Below are 21365 nucleotides of genomic sequence, written 5' to 3' on the forward strand. Positions count from 1 at the left end.
AAGGCAGTGTTCAGTGTTACTTTGGATAAATATTGCAGGACCATACACAATTTGGAGATGTCACGAAATGTGTTCTTTTTAGCTCAGCGGGTGATAGACCATGATTTGGCATCATTGTCTTCATCTTTATCTTCAGCGTCTTCCATAACAATTTATTCAAACATCTTCTCTCATGAAACTGCTGGTCGGATTCATTTCAAATTTTATATGCAGCTTCCTTGGGACAATGTTTACAAAATTATTCACAATTTTGAGATACTTCAGTTTTTGAATTTTTGACAAATTTCTGAAATATTGAAAATTTGCTTTTACATATAATGGGCCGTGTTTTAATGGTTTATAACATGTAAATTGTTACAGATATCAGTATAGTTACTATTGAGCACTGATAGGAAGTCATATATGGACTTTCATTTGGGTCCATGACCTTTAACTTTGGGTGACCTTGAAGGGTCAAACTCAGGGTCATCAATATCTACATTTCAATAGTCTTCTGCCCCAAAACTACCGTTCAGATTCATTTCAAATTTTTTATGTAGCTCCAGCTTTTATTTTTTATTTAGATGTTTCAATTTCTGATGAATCTTTGAAATATTTAAAATTTGCCTTGTTCTTATAAAACAGAATTGCTTTGAGATATCAATGTAGTTACTATTGCGCAGTGATAGGAAGTCATATATGGACTTTATTATGGACTTAATTGGTTGAGTTATCCAAGTAGAGAATCATACTCTGGTTATGTGAGAGTCCTCTGAAAGCCCTACCTTGCCTTTTTTTCCAATCACCAAGCTGCAATACTAAATTTTTCAAATTGCTTTCAAACTGTGAAATGTTTCATTTGTAATCACTCCATAGTAGCAAATAGTTCATTTCTCTAAAATAGTGCAGAACTGAACAAGAATTTCCCCTCAGCTGCTGTATGCAAATGACACTGTCATCATCGCTAGAAGAAATGACCATTTAGGTCAATTACTATCGACAAGTAAGTAGTAATGTAGAAAGTTCAAGAGATGTTTTACTGTTTTGGGGCCAACTTGACAATGTTTTGCATATTTTCTAAACAGGAAAATTAATGTGTGCATAGGGTGCGTGTTTCTGTCTGTGTCTTTGATGTCAGTTGTGTTTAATGAATGATTTCTAGAGGCAGTTCAGTCTGTTTTACCCAAGCTAATCAAGCCCCTGGCATTTATCTGTCATCATGCCACTGGGATTGTAGTCATTTGATTTTTTTTTTTTTTTTGTTAACTCTGTGATTTTATGTCTTTTCACTTCAGGAGCTGCAAAGAATCCATTATGTTGACTGTTGTTCAGCCATATCCGGTGAGTATATCAGCACTTTTGTATTCTTGAAGTGCAGACACAAATTGATAAAACAAGTGCCAGTATGGGATTTTACTTTGGAGTTATTCTGCAAAAACGCTTGAAAGGGCATTTTTGTGGCGTGTATGCAAGGAAGAAACACCAACAAAGAAGCAATCCTGCTATCAAGTACAATACAATATTGTCTGATATATTTGTGTGGCCCAGAGCTCCACAATAATTTGACATTATCATATATATTGTGTCCTCATTTCTTGCTGCAGTGTCTGTTTTAGCCTTTTTCTTGCTCGCTTTCTTCTTTGCAAATCAAGCAGAATTAACCTGATCTCATGACCTCAAAGTTGGAAAAACATGCAGCAATTATTCATTTGTGGCTGAAAAGAACCCAAATGCACTGTTCTTAGTGCTCTTGTTTCAAGCCCCTCTATTTTATTTGATATCCTTTTATATAAAGTATTTATAACCTGTGCTTAAAGTTTTACATCCTTAGTAGAGGTGGAAGGAGGGAGGGTGGGAGTACTGGGATCAGCACGATATTGCTGTTTGCCTTCAGCCTTTTTCTGGGGTTTTTCAAGTGTGAGATAAATAAACACACTGCAACTTTTATCCCTAAAAACTCATATGTGATTCATTAGTTTTAGAGCTCTTACTGAAGCTGAACTCTGGTATTAACCCATAAAGACCCAGTGCTACTTTTGTGGCAGCTCCCAAATGAATTTTTCTCTATATTTAACCTAATTTAATCTTGAGTGTTTTACCACCATTTGTTGTTATATTATCCTCTCTATTTTGGGTTTTTCAGTGTAAATCATGTATTTTCCTATATTCAATTCACTGATCATGTAGATGTTCATTAAAGCTCAGAGTAAATTCAAAGGTTATTATATCAAAATGGAGTAAACTGAAGAAAAAGTGACTTTTTCTGTCAAATATATCATTAACTGAAAGTAAAAACAAGTGTCTCCATCTACAAACCCCATGGGTTTTACTGGTGAACTAATGTTGTAGAAGATGATGGTGTTTCCCGTTCACTACAGAGCCTCTGAATGACCATGAAAAGATGATAAACTGTATTTTACATGAATTATTTACATGTACTGATAGGTTTACTGGATCAACAGGTATTAAACATGTTACATCAGTACATGGTCTGTGGCTTTTTGGGTCTTTATGGGTTAATAAGAATCATACCCTTCACTAACCTCGTGGGTAGTTTGTGTCATTCACCAAATGGGTATTTATGACACTGCATGAAAAACCATTCATGATCAGGATGCGCCTCTTTTTCCTCTTCCTTGCCTTACTCTGTCCATGTGTCTCTGTTCTTTATCTCTCTCTCTCCATCTGTCTGTCTCTTCCTTCTCTTCATCCTTCCCTCCTTTCTTCCTCCCTCTTTCTCCCCTCTGCTTTTTGGATTCTTGCTTCTTAGTCCCCTAAATCAGCGTTCATCAGTGCAGCCAAAAAAGCCATGCTCAAGTCCAATCCGGTCAAAGTGCGCTTTGCAGAGGAGGTCATTATAAACGGCCAGGTTCCAGTGAGTTCTATCACACATGCTCACAAACGCTCACATGCTTATGTACAACTTGTATAGGCAACACCAGATGGTTGCCACTTCAATGTATGCCAGACAAATAACACAGCAACAGGAATGTGTTTCTTCTCATATATTCAACCTCACACATTTTGCGGAGGATTAAATGCACACAACACAAATGTGCAGAATTAGACTGATCATAATCCTACTTTTCAGAACCCGGTGAAGGACAACTCTCTTCTGTTCATGCCAAATGTCTTGAAGGTCTACCTGGAGAATGGGCAGACAAAGTCTTTTCGCTTCGACAGCAGTACCTCTATCAAGGTATGTATATGTGTGTCTGTGTTTGACATCTTAAGGCCAGTTCAACAAAATTAATACTGTCTTTAGTGTCTACAATAACAAATGGAGAAATCCATTTAGTTTGCAAATTAGTGTCTTGCTGCAGCACGTACATGGACCATGAAATTTGGTGTCACTTCTGGAGTTTAATTTGCTGAGCTCCTGTTATGTACTCTGATTCATTTTCTGCTTGGGTTTGGAATTCACTATGTTTCTGTGCTTGAGCTCTGTCAATACTTTTCAAGCAAAAATAATAATACAGAGTCATTAGACTGGCTGAAGCTAACTAAAGCTTTGAATTTGTTATGGTGGAGTATGTAACGCATGCACAATTCTCAACCACTGCCTCACTATGAACAACATCAGAGTTACTGCAGTTTACATCTTTATGAAGAAATATACAGAGAAACCTCCATATGGACACGTCTTATATTATATGGGATTCTACATGAGTGCAGCTGATACCAAACCTCAGTACTTTTACAGACTTTTTTAGATACTGTCCAATGCCAAAAAATACCTGGGATTGTTTGGTATTAAACTGTAATCAGTGTCAGTGTGTGTAGTATGAACAAAAATGAGAACCATATTAATTAGAAAACAAAACTAAAAGTTTGCACTGTTATGTTTAATTTTCTTTTTTATTGAAATTCAAATTTAAAAAAGCCAATCTGAAGCCAGGGAATTCATACTTATATATACATATATATACATAAGAAAGTGATGTAGGAATACATGTCACCTATATATTATTGTCATTATTTTGTGGCGTCACTTGATGGTCATCAACTGCATGTGCAAACCCTTCTTTTCTCAAAAGACAATATCCTCATTGCTCTGGATAAACTTAGCATTTCTAGAGATGATGCAAGATGAATTGTTTGCAGATAGCAATAAATGTGTTCTTTTGCCAAATTTTAGTTACAGAGAAGGTCATGTAAAAATGAATTCTACAAATAAGTAAAAACAGAAAAAAATGAAAGAGTCGTTTCTTGTTTCAGCTCAAGTTTTACGAGCTTGATTGTAATTCCACTCTTTTCAGTCCTGTTTGTTGATTTTCCACTTTTTCTGCAGCAGTTTTTTTTGCTTTTTTATTATTAGGCAAATTGTTCATATTCTGTAAAGCACTTTGTAACTTTTCCCCAGAAAGTGCAAAATAAATCAAATGTTACTTGCATTCTAAATATGTATGTTATCACATACATCCTCTGGATACACAGTATGAAAATACAAGTTCATATGAAAAAACCTACATTGGGTTACTGGATGTTCTCTGCCAGAATAAGGGAGAATATTTCAATTGTACAGTGGCAGGAATGTCATTCTCCTTCCTACCACTATCTCTACATTGTCACTTTGAAAGTTCCTTTTGCAAAGTAAAAGAACAAACTCTGAGCTGCAGCTAAATCTCGAAAAGGGCAAGTTTTGACAAAGACAAATTCCTTTTTATGTGCCATTTCACTTTTGTAGGGATTTAATAATTGTAATAGTGCAACACGCTTCCTCATGCATACATGTTCCACTGAAATAACTTGTGAACACTATTTCATCACAGCATCCTGTACTCAGAGTTACCAAGGAAATAGCCAAACAAGCCACGGAACTTTTACTCTTATTCCAAAGCAGTAGTGGAATACCTACAGCATTGGCACAGAGCTGAAGAAGTTTAGAGATATGCCAGGCTTGTTAAATCTGTACTCATTCATTCATTCAAATATTTAATCTCAGAGCATATGGGGTAAAGGCTTCATTTGCAATTTAGCTGGAAAAGCAATCACAAGAAACAATGGAGATGAAAAACAATTGAAAGAAGAAAAGAAATCTGAGAAACCTAGAGAAACAATAGTGATAAATACAATAAATGGCAACTCAATAAAACAATAAAACCTTGAGAATATGCAATTAAAATATAGGGCATCAATTATAGTTAATGATCAGTTTAGTAGTTCGACCTACAGTAGATAGAGGGAGTGTTATGGAATGTGACGAGTACAGAGAGCAGGTGGTCACAGTCATAAACAGTGTTGTTTCTGGTCTTTACAAAGATGAATTAGTTGTGACATAATGAAATCCATGTTGATTGATATATATTCGCTGTGCACTAACAGTTTACTGTGACACTGGATTTGTTCCATCCATCTATATTTTGTGCGTTTACTTCAGGATGTGATTCTGACCCTGCAAGAAAAGCTGTCAATCAAATGCATCGAGCACTTCTCCCTCATGCTGGAGCAGAGGATGGAGGACTCTGAGAGCAGGCTGCTTCTTCTGCACGAGCAGGAGATGCTTACTCAGGTAGCAGACTTTTCTACTTCCTCCCCTTTTATCTCTCCCCTTTCCTTTCTCTTTTTGTCTCCTTTTCTGTCCTGCCAACTTTCACACTCACACACACACACACACACACACACACACACACACACACACACACACACCTTGCTGCTCAGTATTCAAACAGCATTTAGACCCCGGTGTCATTTATCAGCACCAGCACAGCAGGGGCGACAGCTCACATTACACCTACCCCTCACACACAAATACACAAACACCGCACACACACACTCATCCACACAGTGCCCGCTACATTCTAATGAGGTTTGCAGGATCACAAGAGGACAATTTTAATATTCATACCACACAATTTCGATGTGAAGAGCAAAACGTGGCTCACACAGTAGCAGACGGCGGTTCGAGAGTCACTCTTCCCGAAAACACTCGATAATAAGACATTCACTATTTACACATGCATGGTGTCAGACAAGCATGAGTGAAGGTTTGTAATCCATGATGTAATAAATAAAGTCCCTCACATTCTCTACACTTGCACCTTTAATAATTTAAAAGAAATGATAAATATTTTAAACATGATGCTGTGCGAGTGGTTTTGTCTTGAATAAAAAATTGGGTGAAGTGCTCAAACCGCAGCAAGCGAGATACTTTTTTCTAGTTAAAGCTGTTAAATTACACACCCAGGTCTTGGCATGATGAACTATTTATATTTATCTATCATTATTATTATTATTATTATTATTATTATTATTATTATCATTATTACCAAGTACTTTACAGACGTTACTTATAAATCTCATTTTGATTTTGTAAAGTGTGATTTGTCATGTGTGTTTTCCTGTTTTCTTCTGTTCTTGTCTTCCTCTCTGTTTGTCGTTTGGGACCACAGGTGACCCAGAGGACTGGCTCTGACAAGATGAAGTGTTTCTTTAGGATCAGTTTTGTGCCCAGGGATCCGGTGGAGCTGCTTCGGAGAGACGCTGTGGCGTTTGAATACCTCTATGTACAGGTGAGGGACTACGTTAATAGCAGACATTTATAACTGACTCAAGTGCTGTAGTTAACTCAAGTACTTCTGCTTCTGCTTCAGTACATCTTGGTGGTAAATATTGTACTATTTACTGAACTACATTTGTGTGGCAACTCTAGTTATAATTTCAGATTGTAATTTTTAATCTCTATTTCTCCAAATGTGTTGATTGCCTGGTCCTTTAGGACATGGGTGTCAGACATGCAGCCTGTGGGCCAAAACCAGCCCAGCAGAGGGTATGATCTGGCTCATGGGATGAATTTGCAAAAATGACACTGAAGATATTAACAAAGGGTGTTAAACTGATTTTAATTGATCTCAAGTTGATCTCAAGTAGAGTTATAGCATAATAACCTATAAATTATAACAACTCCAAATTTTCTTGTTGGTTTAATGTGGAAAAAAAAAATTTTCACGATGAAAATATTTGCATTTTTGAGCCATCCTTTAACAATAAAATGTGAATAACCTGAACAAATATGAACAACCTGAGATGTCTAGAGAAAATTAAGTGCAGTTTTAACAATATTCTGCCTGTCACTAAATGTTTTGTTAACACATTTCAGTTTTTTCAGGTTATTCCCATCTTTTTGGTTTGTATAGTTTGCAAATGTAAATATTTTCATAATTTAATGTACTTTTTTTGCACTAAATCAAAGAGAAAAAAATTGGAGTTGTCATTATTTATAGGTTATTATGCTATTTATTATAGTTGAGAAAATTCCCCTGTCTGTAACTGAAGAAACTCTTTAAAATCATTTTTTATTCACTGGAAAGAGCTGAGAACAGGGACGTTTTTATGAGCTTGTGAAAAGATACAGAACAGCAAAGCTGAAAACATGTGACAATAATACAGAATATGATGCACTGCAGTAGATTAAACTACCAGTGGTATATAAAGTGGTTAAAATGAGCTCAACCTTCAACATGTGAAGCAGTAAAATCCAGCATAAACATGAATCCAAAAGCATTGCATATAATACTAAAACACTGAAATGGACCATTTTACCTCTTCAAAAATTATATCTTCATAAATAAAGGGTCTTAATACCACCACGAGATGAGACTCAAAATGTGTTTATCCAGATGGTTTTCTAGTGATTTGGTGTTTAACATGATTATTCAGATGGATATAAAATGGGTCCTTGCAAAAACAAAGCCATTCTTCTTAATAAAGCCTTGAAATAATAAAATGCCTCCTTAAAGAATTGCTTTGATAATTTGTCAGGTTTGAAGACTAGCCGAAGAGAAAGACACTAATCCTCTTTTCCAGTCAGAGTTCAATGTTTTGTACTTCCATGCCCTTTGCAACAAACCATATCCCTTTAAAACAATCTGAAGTCACAAAGGTTGAGGAAAGTTTATCTCAGCAGGGATGCACTGCAGGTCAAAACACTCCAAAAACTCTAAAACTGAGATTTGTCTTATAACTTTATTTCCTGCTTTCCTCAGTGTTGCAATGATGTGGTTTTGGAACGGTTTGGCCCGGAGCTGAAGTACGACGCTGCGCTGAGGTTGGCTGCCCTGCAGATGTACATCCTCACCATGACAACTAGACAAAGCCAGAAGGTGTCCCTCAAATACATCCAGTAAGTCTGAATATTGATGCATTATCTATTATACAAAGCGACAAAAGTTTATTTAGGGTTTGGCACATTCATTCTAGACTGAGAGCGTCTTTTAGAAAATGTAGCAGCAAATGTCAACAACAAGACAGACTAGACAAATTATGTGATTTGTCATCGCCTCATAAAATGATCCAAGTACTGTCTGATCTGGTCCGTGTCATTTGTCACTGTCTCCCAAAGTGTGTCTGACTGTTAATGATTTATGTAACTGTCATTTGATCTCGTACATCTATGATCATGGTTTAGCTGCTTTAGGGAAACACAAGAACTCTAACTGTGACCACAAAACACACAACTATGAAACTAGATGCATCTAGGAAACGCAGTACAACAGAATAGGAGTTATGTAACAGTCTAATTTACTCAGTTAATTTAGTTCAATGATGTACAGAGCGTTATCGGACAACTCTATATTGGGGGCTTCCAAACATTTTAAGCTCAAGATTGTGCCAAGTGTTTCATCTGGACTCAGACATACTAAAACACCAACTTCAAACAATGATGAAGGAATGTACTTTGATGCCTGATCCCCATTTAGGACAAGGCTATAGACTGTATGGAATCAGCAATACAAATACTGTATGTCAAACGAAGCCCGACACAGCAGGTTGATTAATGTGGAAAATGGACCACCAGATCACTTACTAAAGGTTGTAAAAAAAACACCAATGAGGCTGGAATGAGTCTTGGAAAAAAAATTATTGACTTAGTTCTCACATCTGTTATTTACAAATCTGCATTTAATACCTTAAAAAAGTCTTTAAAAGGTATTCAGTTTGATATGATAGGTCTTAAGTTATGTTGCCATAAACATGTTCGCTGTGCTGTGTTTAAATGTGTCTAGTAAATATCCAAGCTGCAAAAAAAGTAACATCAGTAAGTCTACTCAGTTCTACCTGTACTAATCCAACAATTTATATTGAAATTAGGAACCAATTATTGCTAACTTTGCAGCCCCTGGTGAGAAATGACTCGGAACGATGGGAATCAAGGCGTTGGAGTAAACAAATACATTTTCCTAAATTCTAAGAGTCATGAATTTTTGCCAGTATGGTCATGAATAGGCATTAAGGTCTTAAAAAGTCTTAAATTTAACTTGTAGAAACCTGTAGGAACCCTGTTTTAAAGAAAATCCAATGTAAGTCTAAAGGGTCCAGAGCTTTTGTGTCACAACTTTATTCATTTTCATTCATTTATGAGCCGATGTCATTGTCCCTTAGTGTGGATAGTATACAAGTGTGCAAGTTGTCAGAAACAAATGGAAACAACAGCACAATGCAAACACTCTGTAACCTTTTGGAAACAATAAAAAAATGTCAAACAATGAACAACATCTGTCATTCATTAATGTTCACTTATCGCTGGGTGCTATCCAACTACCCAAAGTTACAATAATTAAGATGGCACAGTGGAGGTGTTGTTTGCACTGTCATTTCACAAGAGCTGAGGATAGAGTAGGGTCTTTTGGGGAGTGCCCCCCCCCCCCCCCGCCATCATCATCAAAAACATATATTCTAGGTTAATTTTCCTATTAGTGCCTTTGGCTGCAGTTGTAGTTGGTCCCCTGGGTGCTACATGATGGACTAAGATGAGTCAAATGCAAGGATTGAAATTACCTACAGGGACAATAAAGGTGAATTTAAAATAGATAACAAAAAATATGTGCAGTTCTCTTGTAAGATGCCCTTGAAACTTATTTTTATGACAGAAAAATTAAGTCTTTGGGGGTCAATTCCACTAGGATTGTGCAGTGTTTACTGTTTCCTTCATTGCAATACCCTATTCATTCACTTATGCAGCTATTTTCCAAAATGAATGTGTTTTATTACTTAGAAATCCCCTGACAGCTGCTGTATGCTCTCCACAATTACATGCTGCTCAAAGATTTCTTTCAGTCCTATATTTACTATTCTTACTATTGATTCAACAAATCGAAGTCTCACTTTTTCTTGATCTACTCTTCCTTGCTATATCGGCAGATGGGTAATGAAGTCCATTTTTGGCTTACAGGGTCTCACACACACCGACAGTGTGTCAAACAGAAAGTGACGAAAATTTCAGTTGGAATCTGCATGTTTGAAAGAGTTGCAGAACAGTTTATATATATACATATATATATATATATATATATATATATATATATATATATATATATATATATATATATATATATATATATATATATATATATATATATATATAAATCACAAACACAACAGATAATCAGACAGTGGTTCATACATTGTGTTTTTGTTTTTGGTAGGAAAATAGTGGGTCAATGATGTAAATAAGTGCATCAGTATCATCTAGGTTTTCACCGAACAAATTTAAACCAAGTGGTGTCAAAGTGGGTTTTTTTTCCAAGAGTGAGTTTATCACAAAATCAATCTCTCCTCAACAGAAAGGAATGGGGTTTGTCGCTGTTCTTGCCTCCTGTGGTCTTGTCCAGCATGAAGGAGAAAAACATCAAGAAGGCTCTAACACACATCCTGAAAACTAACCAGAACCTTGTGCCTCCAGGGAAAAAAGTAAGTTGGTTCACTTTGTCTTTCTTTGCCCTTGTTAATAAACTTCTGACACACACATGCGCGCAAACACACCATCTTTCTGTTTTCTGATGCAATATCCTAAAATAGCATCGCTGCCAGACTCAACCTTGTAACGTTTCTCACCCTTGTCAACCTAAGACCCTATCTCCGTGCTAGACCTTGCATATTAATGTGAATAAAAAGCAAATTGGACTGTCAAACCGTGTGCCTAATTAGATATTCATATTCACACACAGACATCTCAGCGTGTGGCGACTGAACTTTTCAGCTAGTGTTGTTCATTTTTTAAAAACCCACATTTACAAATCACCAACACTTAAAAAAAAAAGACAAAAGAAAAAAAAATAATGGGAACAAGAGAGATTTGTCAATTTATTATCAGTCATAATGTGAATTCTGCAGGTCACTTCTCAAGGTTTCCTGGGTATTTTATTTTTGGTTTCCAGGCAGTAATGGCACTAATTACAGAGAAATGAACAGTGCTGGTCCACTTCCAACCTATTCATTCTAATTAAATGCCAGAAGTTAGGCTAGAAAACAGCAAGGCTAAAAGTATTTTTAGTCCGCGCAGGGCAGCTGAACATGCACAAATGTAAACTCAGAATCTGAAGGCCTCTAAGAACCATTCTGGAAACATCAATGTGAACATTTAAATAACATTTTTAATGAAAAAAAATCCTTGTAAGTGTGAAGCCCTGTACTTAGGAGATATTTCATGTGAGACCTGGACTCTGAAAGAAAAAAAACTGTTGTTAATGCTTTTATCAGCAAGTAAAAAGACTATCACTAGAAAATGGTTAAAGCCTGAAGCACCCACAACTGAAGAAGAGATCGATATCGTACAGGACATTTACATTCTGGAGAAGTTGACATTTTGTTTTAAGGGTCAAAGTGAATCTTTTTTCACTATTTGGTCAAAATGGACAAAATTTTGTAAAACCTGTAATTGATGTGAATTGAATATATTGGTTATGTGAAATCATTTACATGATACACATGTCTGTTTAGGTTAGTGTAAACATACACACGTTAATGTGTCTTATCTTGTTGATGAAGAAGTGGATCAAGCCCTCTGCTCCCACCCACTTGTTATGTTTGTTCTATATTCTACTAAAAAACTTGGATTAGCAACTCACTCTTTGTTCGCATTTGAGGTGTGGACATTGAATTGTACCAGAAAGGGAAGTTTTGTATGATCTGCTTCCCCGAATAAACAAAGAATGGGGGGAAAAATAAATAAATACATCAGGTATTTTCCTATATTTAATTTTCTGATCCTGTAGATGTTCATAAAAGCTAAAAGCTTAGATTAAAGTTGATGGTAATTATATCAGAAACAGAGAAAACTGAAGAAAAAGTTACTTTTTCAGCAAGGGTATCTATAACTGAACATCTCCATCCACTGTCATTTGTCAAACTCCTTTGGTTTTACTGGTGAATCAATGTTGTATAAGATGATGGTGTTTCCACGTTCACTACGGAGCCTCTGAACATCCAAATGGGTCATGTCTGATGACCATGAAAAGACGGCAAACTGCATTTTACACCAATTATTTTAATGTATTGATAGGATTAATAGATTAACGGGTTAATACCTGCAAATGATTTTGGTCACTGGTGGATGTTTGGGTCTTCATGGCACAGTTCTTTAAAGGAAATATCTCTGGATAAATTGATTAGTTTGGGCTAATGACAAATAGCAGAACTATTGAGTTAGTATTATATACTTGCATAATCAGAAGAAAATAATTTTAAGAAGTAATATTTGTGTTATAAAAGCAAGGATTCATTATATCCGAGCTCTTTTTCTGCCATTTTCTCTCAACACTGCACTGACCGCTGGGCATGTTAAACATTTTACCATAAAATACCATAAAAAGCAAGTATAAAATCAGCAGTTTTCCACATCAGTAAATCAGACAGAAGGACTCATTATATATAAATGATGTTCTCCTTCAGCTTTGCCTCTCATAGGTGACATACATAATAACAGGTTTAAATATACATTGCCATAGCCACTAAAAAGTTACACACAGTATCTGATTCCCACAGCTTTGGTTATAGGATGCATTCATTGTGGAATTGTTTATGCAACGCAATGCTTTTGCAATGTTGCACATTTACTTTGGTCCACAGTTATATTAATTTTTAACTCAGATCTTGTATTGATGATGTGAGAGTTGGACCATTCCATAATTTAAAAGGAGGAAATCATTATCACACTGGAGAGAAGAGTGCTTCACTGTTTACTTGAAGACACACTCTCACAGCAATGGTAATGCAGATGTGTTATTTATGCACTGACTTTTGTCTTTGCCTAGATACATACTTTTTGCATTAAATATGGTATCCAGCCAAAAAAGTCACATATTCCAAAATTTTGTTGGACTACCTTTATCTTTCATTACAGCATTAATTTACTGTGACAAAATTTGCTTATGTAGTGTCACAACATTTATTTTTGTCAAGCATTAGCATTATTTTTTGGTCCAAGATCTTGTGTTAATGATGGGACTGCCAGAGTACAGCAGGAAAATCTTCTCCAACACATGTCAAATATTCTCAAAGGGGTTGGACTGGGGTTCAGGTCTGCACTCTGTGGTGTCCAATCCATGTGTGAAAATGATGCCTCATGCTCCTGAACTACTTTTTCACAATTTGATCCTGGTGTTGTCATCATGGAATATGTCTGTATCATCAGCAAAGACAAAATCCACGGGTGTTCAGACCTGGTCTTTCAGTATATTCAGGTTCAGATCACCTCATTTAATGGACACATAACGTTGTTGAACATAGATACAGATCATAACACTGCCCCCTTGCATGTTTGTGCTGTAGGCACTGTGCACGATGGGTAATCACTTTATCCACCTCTCTTCTCACCCTGATGTGCCCATCACTCTTGAACAGGATCAATCTGGACTCATGAGATCACATGACCTTTTTCCATTGAAACTCTGTCTAATCTTTCTGCTCTTTATCAGCAAATGAGAAGATACTCATTGAATCAGGTAGGGTTAAAGATCTTATATATGAATTTTTGCAGTAAATAACATGAAAGGCTCTTAAATATTTACTTAGCTAAATCCAGGTAACTTATTTTTTTTTGTTAAAATATCATGATTATGCTGCTACGTCAGTCAACAACCTTATTCTTAGAAAGAGGGTTAGCTGAAGAGCTTACATGTTTATTAGTGACAGGAAAATAAACATTGCATGTATTAAAAACAAAATTATACGATCGGCAGTTGGAGCATTCACTGAAGAAAATTAATTGGAATAACATGCATTTCTGCAGCTCAACATGTTGCACTTAGCTTGAAAGGATGAAGTAGATGAACTGCAACAAAGAACACCAGATATTAGGACCAGATTATCAGTGCAAGCTTGTCTTGGTTTGTTCAACACACTGGTTTATTGATGAATTTGTTTCATCCTTTCCACTTGGTTTTCTTGGCTACTGTCAGACCTATAGAGATCAAAGTTTGGAAATAATGTTGGAGGGAGGAGATCGCCGAAAACAGAGCCAGAGGGGGGAGGTGGGGGTAGATGCCAGGGCTGTCAGTCAAACAAGAGAGATATTGATCTGTTCCTTTCAAGCTAATTGGTATGATGTGTGGGCTTTGTATTCACAGTGGCAGCTGATATCCAGTCTATTCATTAGGAAGAAATACAGCCAAGCAGCACCAGTGAAATGACAACTTCTCCTCTGAAATAGTTGATGCTTCACATCAGCATTTTCATTACAGTTCTGAAGTTATCACTCAGACTTCATTAGCAGAGACTACTCACTCAGTTTTGTGGTTAAGCCAGAGCCAGAATATCAAACATTTAAATTTGATGGCGAATAACAGTCATGATAGTCATCCTATTATCCTTTAGTTGGTGAGACTGGTTCATACCGGCATAATGCAGATGGAACTAGAAGCACTCGGAGAGCGCAGACCTCCGCCAAGGCTGATCAGTGGCCCCCCCCGTGGGTCCCCCCACGCCAAGGAGGTTATGTTTTTGCCAGGGTTTGTTTGTTTGTTTGTTTGTCTGTCTGTTTGTCTGTCCGTTAGTGTGCAACATAACTCAAAAAGTTATGGACAGATTTTGATGAAATTTTCAGGGTTTGTTGGAAATGGGCCCCCCCGTGGGCCCCCCCACCCCCGATCACCACCAAAATTTAATCATTTCTTCCTTATCCCATTTCCAACAAACCCTGAAAATTTCATCAAAATCTGTCCATAACTTTTTGAGTTATGTTGCACACTAACGGACAGACAAACAGACAGACAAACAAACAAACCCTGGCAAAAACATAACCTCCTTGGCGGAGGTAATTAATGTCTTTTAGGTCTTTAAAAGCTGTGGGGTTACAATTCAGCAGATGTGTGCAGACCAGATCAGAAAATCCAGGTACAAATACATACCACAATATAGCACCTTATCTATTAATAACTCAAAGGCAGTCACCACATGGCAGGCCTGTGTTTTATCCCACTCTGACTTACTGACAAAGTTCATCTAAGTGTACAAGGTCATTTTGATCAGGGATTTCCAAAAGTAATTCGGCATCTCCACTAACTTACCACAAAGTCATCATGTTGCACTGGCTTATATCCAATATGGTCAAAAAGGTAACTGTAGTCCTCATTCTTATCATTGAGAAGTGACGTTAGCTTACAAATAATACCCAACCACCAGCAGACAAGAAATGGCTAATTATGCTAAAGTACACTTACAGAGAGGACCTACTTTTCTGCTGTCAAAATATTGGTTTATTTCCATCCAGCTGTTTTCACTCAAATTCATAATTTAGGTTTAAAAAATTAGTGTAAACTTTTCAAAAAGGGAGAGTTTGATACAAATATTTAGATTTTCTTGAACTTACCATTCTAAGTAAGTGTAAAATATATAGAAAAGGTCAGAAAAACACTGTGGCCTAGAGGGTTTAGATAAGCAGCTTGTAACCAAGGGGTTGCTAGTTTGATTCCCAACACCGGCAGGGAAATTGTTGGTTGATGTGCCCTTGAGCAAAGCACTTAACCCCCCCCCCCCCCCCCCCAATTTGCCCACTGAGCACTTGACATGGAAGCCCACTCCTCCTAGTCGGCAGTGTGTAATATGTCCCTGCAGTGACGGGTTAAAAGCTGAGGTGTCAGTTTTGGTGTGCGTGGCATGTACAATATATATTGACAAAGGAAGGAAGATTTTTGGTATCAGCTGCAATCATATGGTCAAACAATCACATATTTCTTCAGTCTACAGTCACAGCACAAGCACGTTGGAGCTCAGGATCAGCCTGTGGATCTGTCCATATATTGGATATGTCCACATACACCTCCTTGAAACTGAATGAAGAAATAAGGGGGAAAATAAAGAAGGAAGCAAACAAGCAATAAAATAAAATAAAAACTCTCCATTCACATTACTTCAGTACACTGTATCATCAGTATGATCAAGTACAAAAATAAAGGATAATTGGGGCTCATTTGGTTATGAAATTATGAAAATTAATTCATATATCATAGTATTCTTAAGTGTTTTCCTCTGCCAGTTGTGGGTCTCATCCCTTTTTGGGTCCTGACCTCATGTTTGGAAAATGCACATTAATGCACATTGTTAGTGCAAGTAAACAACCAAATGTAAAAATATTCATGAATAAAATGTTAAGTGTGTGTGTTTTTTCTGGGCCATGTCAAATGTTTCACACCATAGAAGTAGCTTCTCTTTAAGGTACAAGCTGCTCATGTTGTCCCGGTTGGTTGGAGTCCTTCATGTCTGACTGTGTTGCTACATACAGATTTCCTGCCTGTATCCGTGCCATGTGGATAAACACAACAAAAAGCATGATAATATTTTTTCTGTCATCACATTTTTTTTTTTTTTTTCATCTAGCCTCTTTACTAACCTGATCAGACCATTCCGTTTGAGCATGATACTGATTTCTTATCTAACAAAACTCAAAGGGAATTATTTCTGCAATATTAAATGATTTCCTTTGGTTTCAAGCTACGTTGTCAACAATTTATGGATATGTCTTGACAGGTCTTGACATATTCAATTTTTTTTTTTTTTTTTTTTTTCCAGTATAAGGTAAAGTTAGAAGTTAGGGGATTAACAGCCAACTCTATAAACTGCCTCATTCAATGGGGTCATCAGAAGTTAAATTCACAGTACACTTTGACTGCTTATACAGTTTCATTTGGAAAAGCCCATTGACCCTAAATGACTGTAAAGGAGAATCACATCCACATTGGAAAGCCAGGAGGAGCTCTGCATTAAAACAACCCTCAGATTAAAATGATATGATGCGATGAAATAGGAAATCACTGGTCCTGATCGAAATGGCTTCAGAGTGCTTTGCAAACTGACATTAAAAGACAAATGCATCAGGTCGACAGGATTTAGTTTCAAATGCTTACTAATGTATTTCACTTGTCTTTGCAGCTGACTGCTTTGCAAGCCAAGGTGCATTACCTGAGGTACCTCAGTGAACTCAGACTGTATGGAGGGAGAGAGTTTAGATCAATACTTTTGGTAAGGCTATTACCACAGCTCTGCAATGGATTTGTGAAAGTTTTGACTTTGGTTGCATCTGCAGTTGGAAAGTTAAAGTTTTGGGACATGGTCGATTTGATTCTGAATGACTTTTAACTGTTGTTCTGCAGCAAGGTGAGAAGCAGACAGAGGTGATGCTGTTGGTGGGTCCGCGTTACGGCATCAGTCATGTAATCAATGCTCGTACCAACTTAGTGGCACTATTGGCTGACTTCAGCCACGTCAACCGCATTGAAATCCTCACTGAGGATGAGACCAACGTCCGACTGGAGCTGCATGTCCTGGATGTTAGGGTAAGCCCGCTTTGTGAACCACATCTATACTGATAGACAGGATCCAACACAAAGTATAACATCTGTTGTTTTGCCTTTCTCTCCATTTTGTTTTCTTTTTTTTTTCTTCCTTCTTCCACTCATCCCTTTTATTCAACAGCCCATCACACTGATTATGGAGTCCAGTGATGCAATGAACTTGGCCTGTTTAACTGCGGGCTACTACCGCCTCCTAGTGGATGCAAGGAGATCTATCTTCAGCATGGCCCGCTGTAATAGTACTGGGGGCGATGATACAAGTGAGTTACGGTCGCTGTGCATGAGAGAGAATGAACACGGTTTTAAATCACAACACAAAACTGATATGGACAGCTATGGCTCGTCCAGTAACCAGAGGGTTGATAGTTAAAATCCTGTTCCATCCCAGTCATGTGCCGATGTGTCCTTGTGCAAGACACTTCACCCACATTGCCTCCAGTGTCATTCACACTGTTGTATGATTGTGAAAGAATGTTTGGTGGCGGATACAGATGTAGCTTACCACCACCAGTGTGGGACTGTGGAGTCAATGACTAATGGATTCAATGTAAAGTGCTTTGAGTGCCTTGAAAAGCCTCATATAAATCATCTCTATTCTTTCAGTAAGAAGTCATTTATAAGTGTTCTATTTCATGGGTATTTATTTTAACATATATATCAACTGCCAGGGATGCCAAGGACATATAATTTAACAGATTCCTCTCTCTCATATATCTCTACTGAAAAAAAATTGTAATTCAAGATTAAAAACAAGAAATGTAAAACAAAAGTAATATTTTAAGAAATACTTTCAAATTTTGTTTAACATATTGGTTGTATCAGTATTTTTTTTTTTTTTTTTTACATATTTACCATCCTTTGATTCTTGTGTAATTTAGTTTTCAGTGATTTCTAGTAAAAACTATTTATTTATGTTGTGACATTTTTACCTGCCCATAAAATAATAGTTACGTTTATGCTTCTTCCACATCCGCATCATATCCTGATCTTATTTTGACACTTTGTGTTACTGTTATGTTTTAATTTAAAGGCAATAGAACATTTTCTTATAAAATTATGGCTGGCTTTATGATCATCAACTAAGCTAAGCTAAAAAAAAAAAAAAAAAAAAAAAACAGATATGTATTACTATAGGATCCATGGGAAAGTGTGTTAAAACTGCATCCATGACAATTTATAGGGGTCCACAGGGGCCCCAATACAGTGATGTTTTTGACGTTTTTGTCAAGTTATTGGGAACAAAATGAAAATTGGAATGATGGACTAAGCTACCTGTGAGATATGCCAGTAAACTGGTCTGTTGTTTGTGTGATAATGCCCTGTTTTTCAGTGCAGTTGTACTTCCAAAAGTTGTACAACACAGCAAGGCACAACACTCTAAATAAATGCATCAAAATAACAGTTGACATTTTGATGAACTCTTGCTCTGACACATTTTCGATGAAAGAGACCCGAAGCTGAACTAAATCACTTTTCAACACAGCAGACCTCTCAAGAGGAGTAGGAACGTGCTTTAAAATTCAGTCACATAAAATATACAATTCATAAAGTGATAAAGCCTTGTCTCGCTGTTGTCTGCAGGTCAGGACCGCATCCTGGAATGGCCGTACAGCACATCTCTGGGGGACAACGAGGAGCCGTCACCTAGCCAGGGAGATTTCTACAACCGGGACTCTGAGTATTCAGACAATGGGCAGAGACAAAACAGCCTCCAGTACTTCCATGAACCCCAAAATCCTGACCGAGACCTGAGAGAACGGAGAAGTCCAATGCCCCCTCCCCTTCCTCCCGCGACCAGACACAAACCTCAAGAGTCACCCCGCAGCGCCAAAGTGTCATTCATTTTTGGAGGGAACCCACCCTTGAACAAACCTAAGAACTTAGGCTATGAAAGGCTTTTGGAAAGCCCTGAGACACCTGATCACAGACCCCCCTACTTGCACAACAACACAGACTTTCGGCCCCAAGACAGGGTGCCATTCCATTTCAGTGGTCGGACACATGTGTATAGTAACATTGTGAATGAGGAAGGGGGTGAGGAGCCCCTACTAACAGAACTGCTTTATGCTGACACAACAGATGATGCAGAGGATGAGGATGATGCTTCCTGTGATGAAGACTCTGCCGGGGGTACACCAGTGGGTGATGATAGGGAAGGTGGAAATGGAAACTGCAACCAAGGAGGGTTACCCACAGCTGCCAGCAAGGCAACCTTTTTGACACTTTCTGGTTCCACTGATGACATCATCGACCTGACATCACTTCCTCCTCCAGAGGGAGATGATGGTGTCGACGACGATGATGATGACACACTACTGCAGACCCTCAACAATGCAATTGCTGCTCCACCACCAGGATTTCGGGACAGTTCTGATGAAGATGCGGCGCCTGAAGGAAGGCCGTTAAGCACACATGACAACAACGACATCCCAGTGTCGTTAATTGATGCCATTCCAACACACGGGGAGGCACATGGTAGCAGGGAAGGGGAGAGGAGGCTGGACAGTGCTGTGATGAACACCCTACAGGCACTGGAGGACCTGTCTGTCTCAGAACAAAGACCTCCCCCACCCCCACCTTCAAACAATAACAATCCAGGTCTGTTGAAAACTCATGCAAACACTGATATTATACCTCAAACCTGACTGTTGCTCAAGTAATGTTTCACCACTTGCATTTTGTGCAATGATATTCAGATCAGTGTTGTGTGAAAAATCCCACAAAACTTTTTAAGTTTTTAGATTTGCTATTTTTTAATTTAACCTTTATTCAACCAGATAAAGTCCCATTGAGATCGAGATCTCTTTTACTAGGGCGACCTGGCCTAGAGGTCTGCAGCACATGCCAAAATATATACAGATTTAAAAACAGATAATAATTTAGTAATAAGAAAAAGGTATGACAGATTCTAAAGTGCACTTTTAGTTGAGGACAGCAACAATTAAAAACACAGGCTCTGTCCATACACGCTGCCTAGTCTGTAAGATAGAGCGAAAATCTTGGAGTTAAATGAATTCAAAAGTGAAGGCTTGCTTTCCCTCACTTGCTTTGATATGCAGTTACTTAGACCCTCAATATACATATGTGAAACTTGATTTGTAAACCCTTTATTTGCAACCTGTAGAGTTTACAGAGAATATGTAACATTTCAACAAGAGTTATCTGTTTTCCTGCATTTACAGATGAATTACCACATATATTCTGTACATAATCTTTGACTTTTGAATTATGAGGAAAATTAGCCATAGTTTTTTTATGCTAATTATTATTTTTCTTTACAGAACTCTGTTTTAAATGTAAACCAAAAGCCATATATGGCCAATAAGATGTTGACACATTACACATCTTTGTAGTTGGACTATTCTACAGTGTTAACAGTACATTTATTCTCAGATCATCAAATATGAGTCTATAACATTTAGCTTTCCTGATTTAGATCTCTTTCTTGACTTCTCCAGTTGGTAAAATTTCAAGATATGTTTCCGAATTAAATTTACAATCCCAGTCATTAAAGGGTTAGGTTGAGTGTTTTTTTTTTTAAAGTGGGGGTTTTATTTGGTACTTGAGATACTTGATAAGTGTTTACATACAGTAGACAGCTTGGCCCCAGTTTGAAGAAGCTCATAGTAAATTGATGACAGTATTCAATTAAAATTCAGTTAAAATTCAGTTAAAACTAATATTTGTCTGCCCATATTACAGCATTACATTGCTAAGCTTTCTGACTCTTCTCTAAGCTGGGAATGTAATGCCTACCATCACAGTAGGTCAGTTTACTCTGGATGAATAAAATACAACATATTTAACTCTCCATCTTCT

General features: G+C 37.3%; 1 protein-coding gene across 4 annotated transcripts in view; it reads left to right on the forward strand.

The window, feature by feature from the left end:
- The window catches only part of LOC115435437 (FERM and PDZ domain-containing protein 4-like), a 96948-nt gene that overhangs the window by 71222 nt on the left and 4361 nt on the right, over window positions 1-21365 (forward strand). For all 4 annotated transcript variants that reach the window (XM_030157854.1, XM_030157878.1, XM_030157870.1 and 1 more), the window contains exons 5-15: window positions 1275-1320; window positions 2750-2854; window positions 3071-3178; window positions 5360-5491; window positions 6372-6491; window positions 7965-8101; window positions 10542-10668; window positions 17125-17214; window positions 17346-17528; window positions 17668-17806; window positions 19128-20144. In XM_030157854.1, the coding sequence (XP_030013714.1) occupies window positions 1275-1320; window positions 2750-2854; window positions 3071-3178; window positions 5360-5491; window positions 6372-6491; window positions 7965-8101; window positions 10542-10668; window positions 17125-17214; window positions 17346-17528; window positions 17668-17806; window positions 19128-20144 (2204 nt within the window). The remainder of the gene's footprint in view (window positions 1-1274; window positions 1321-2749; window positions 2855-3070; window positions 3179-5359; window positions 5492-6371; window positions 6492-7964; window positions 8102-10541; window positions 10669-17124; window positions 17215-17345; window positions 17529-17667; window positions 17807-19127; window positions 20145-21365) is intronic.

The sequence above is a fragment of the Sphaeramia orbicularis genome, chromosome 2 (assembly GCF_902148855.1).
Source record: "Sphaeramia orbicularis chromosome 2, fSphaOr1.1, whole genome shotgun sequence".
Lineage (NCBI taxonomy): Eukaryota > Metazoa > Chordata > Actinopteri > Kurtiformes > Apogonidae > Sphaeramia > Sphaeramia orbicularis.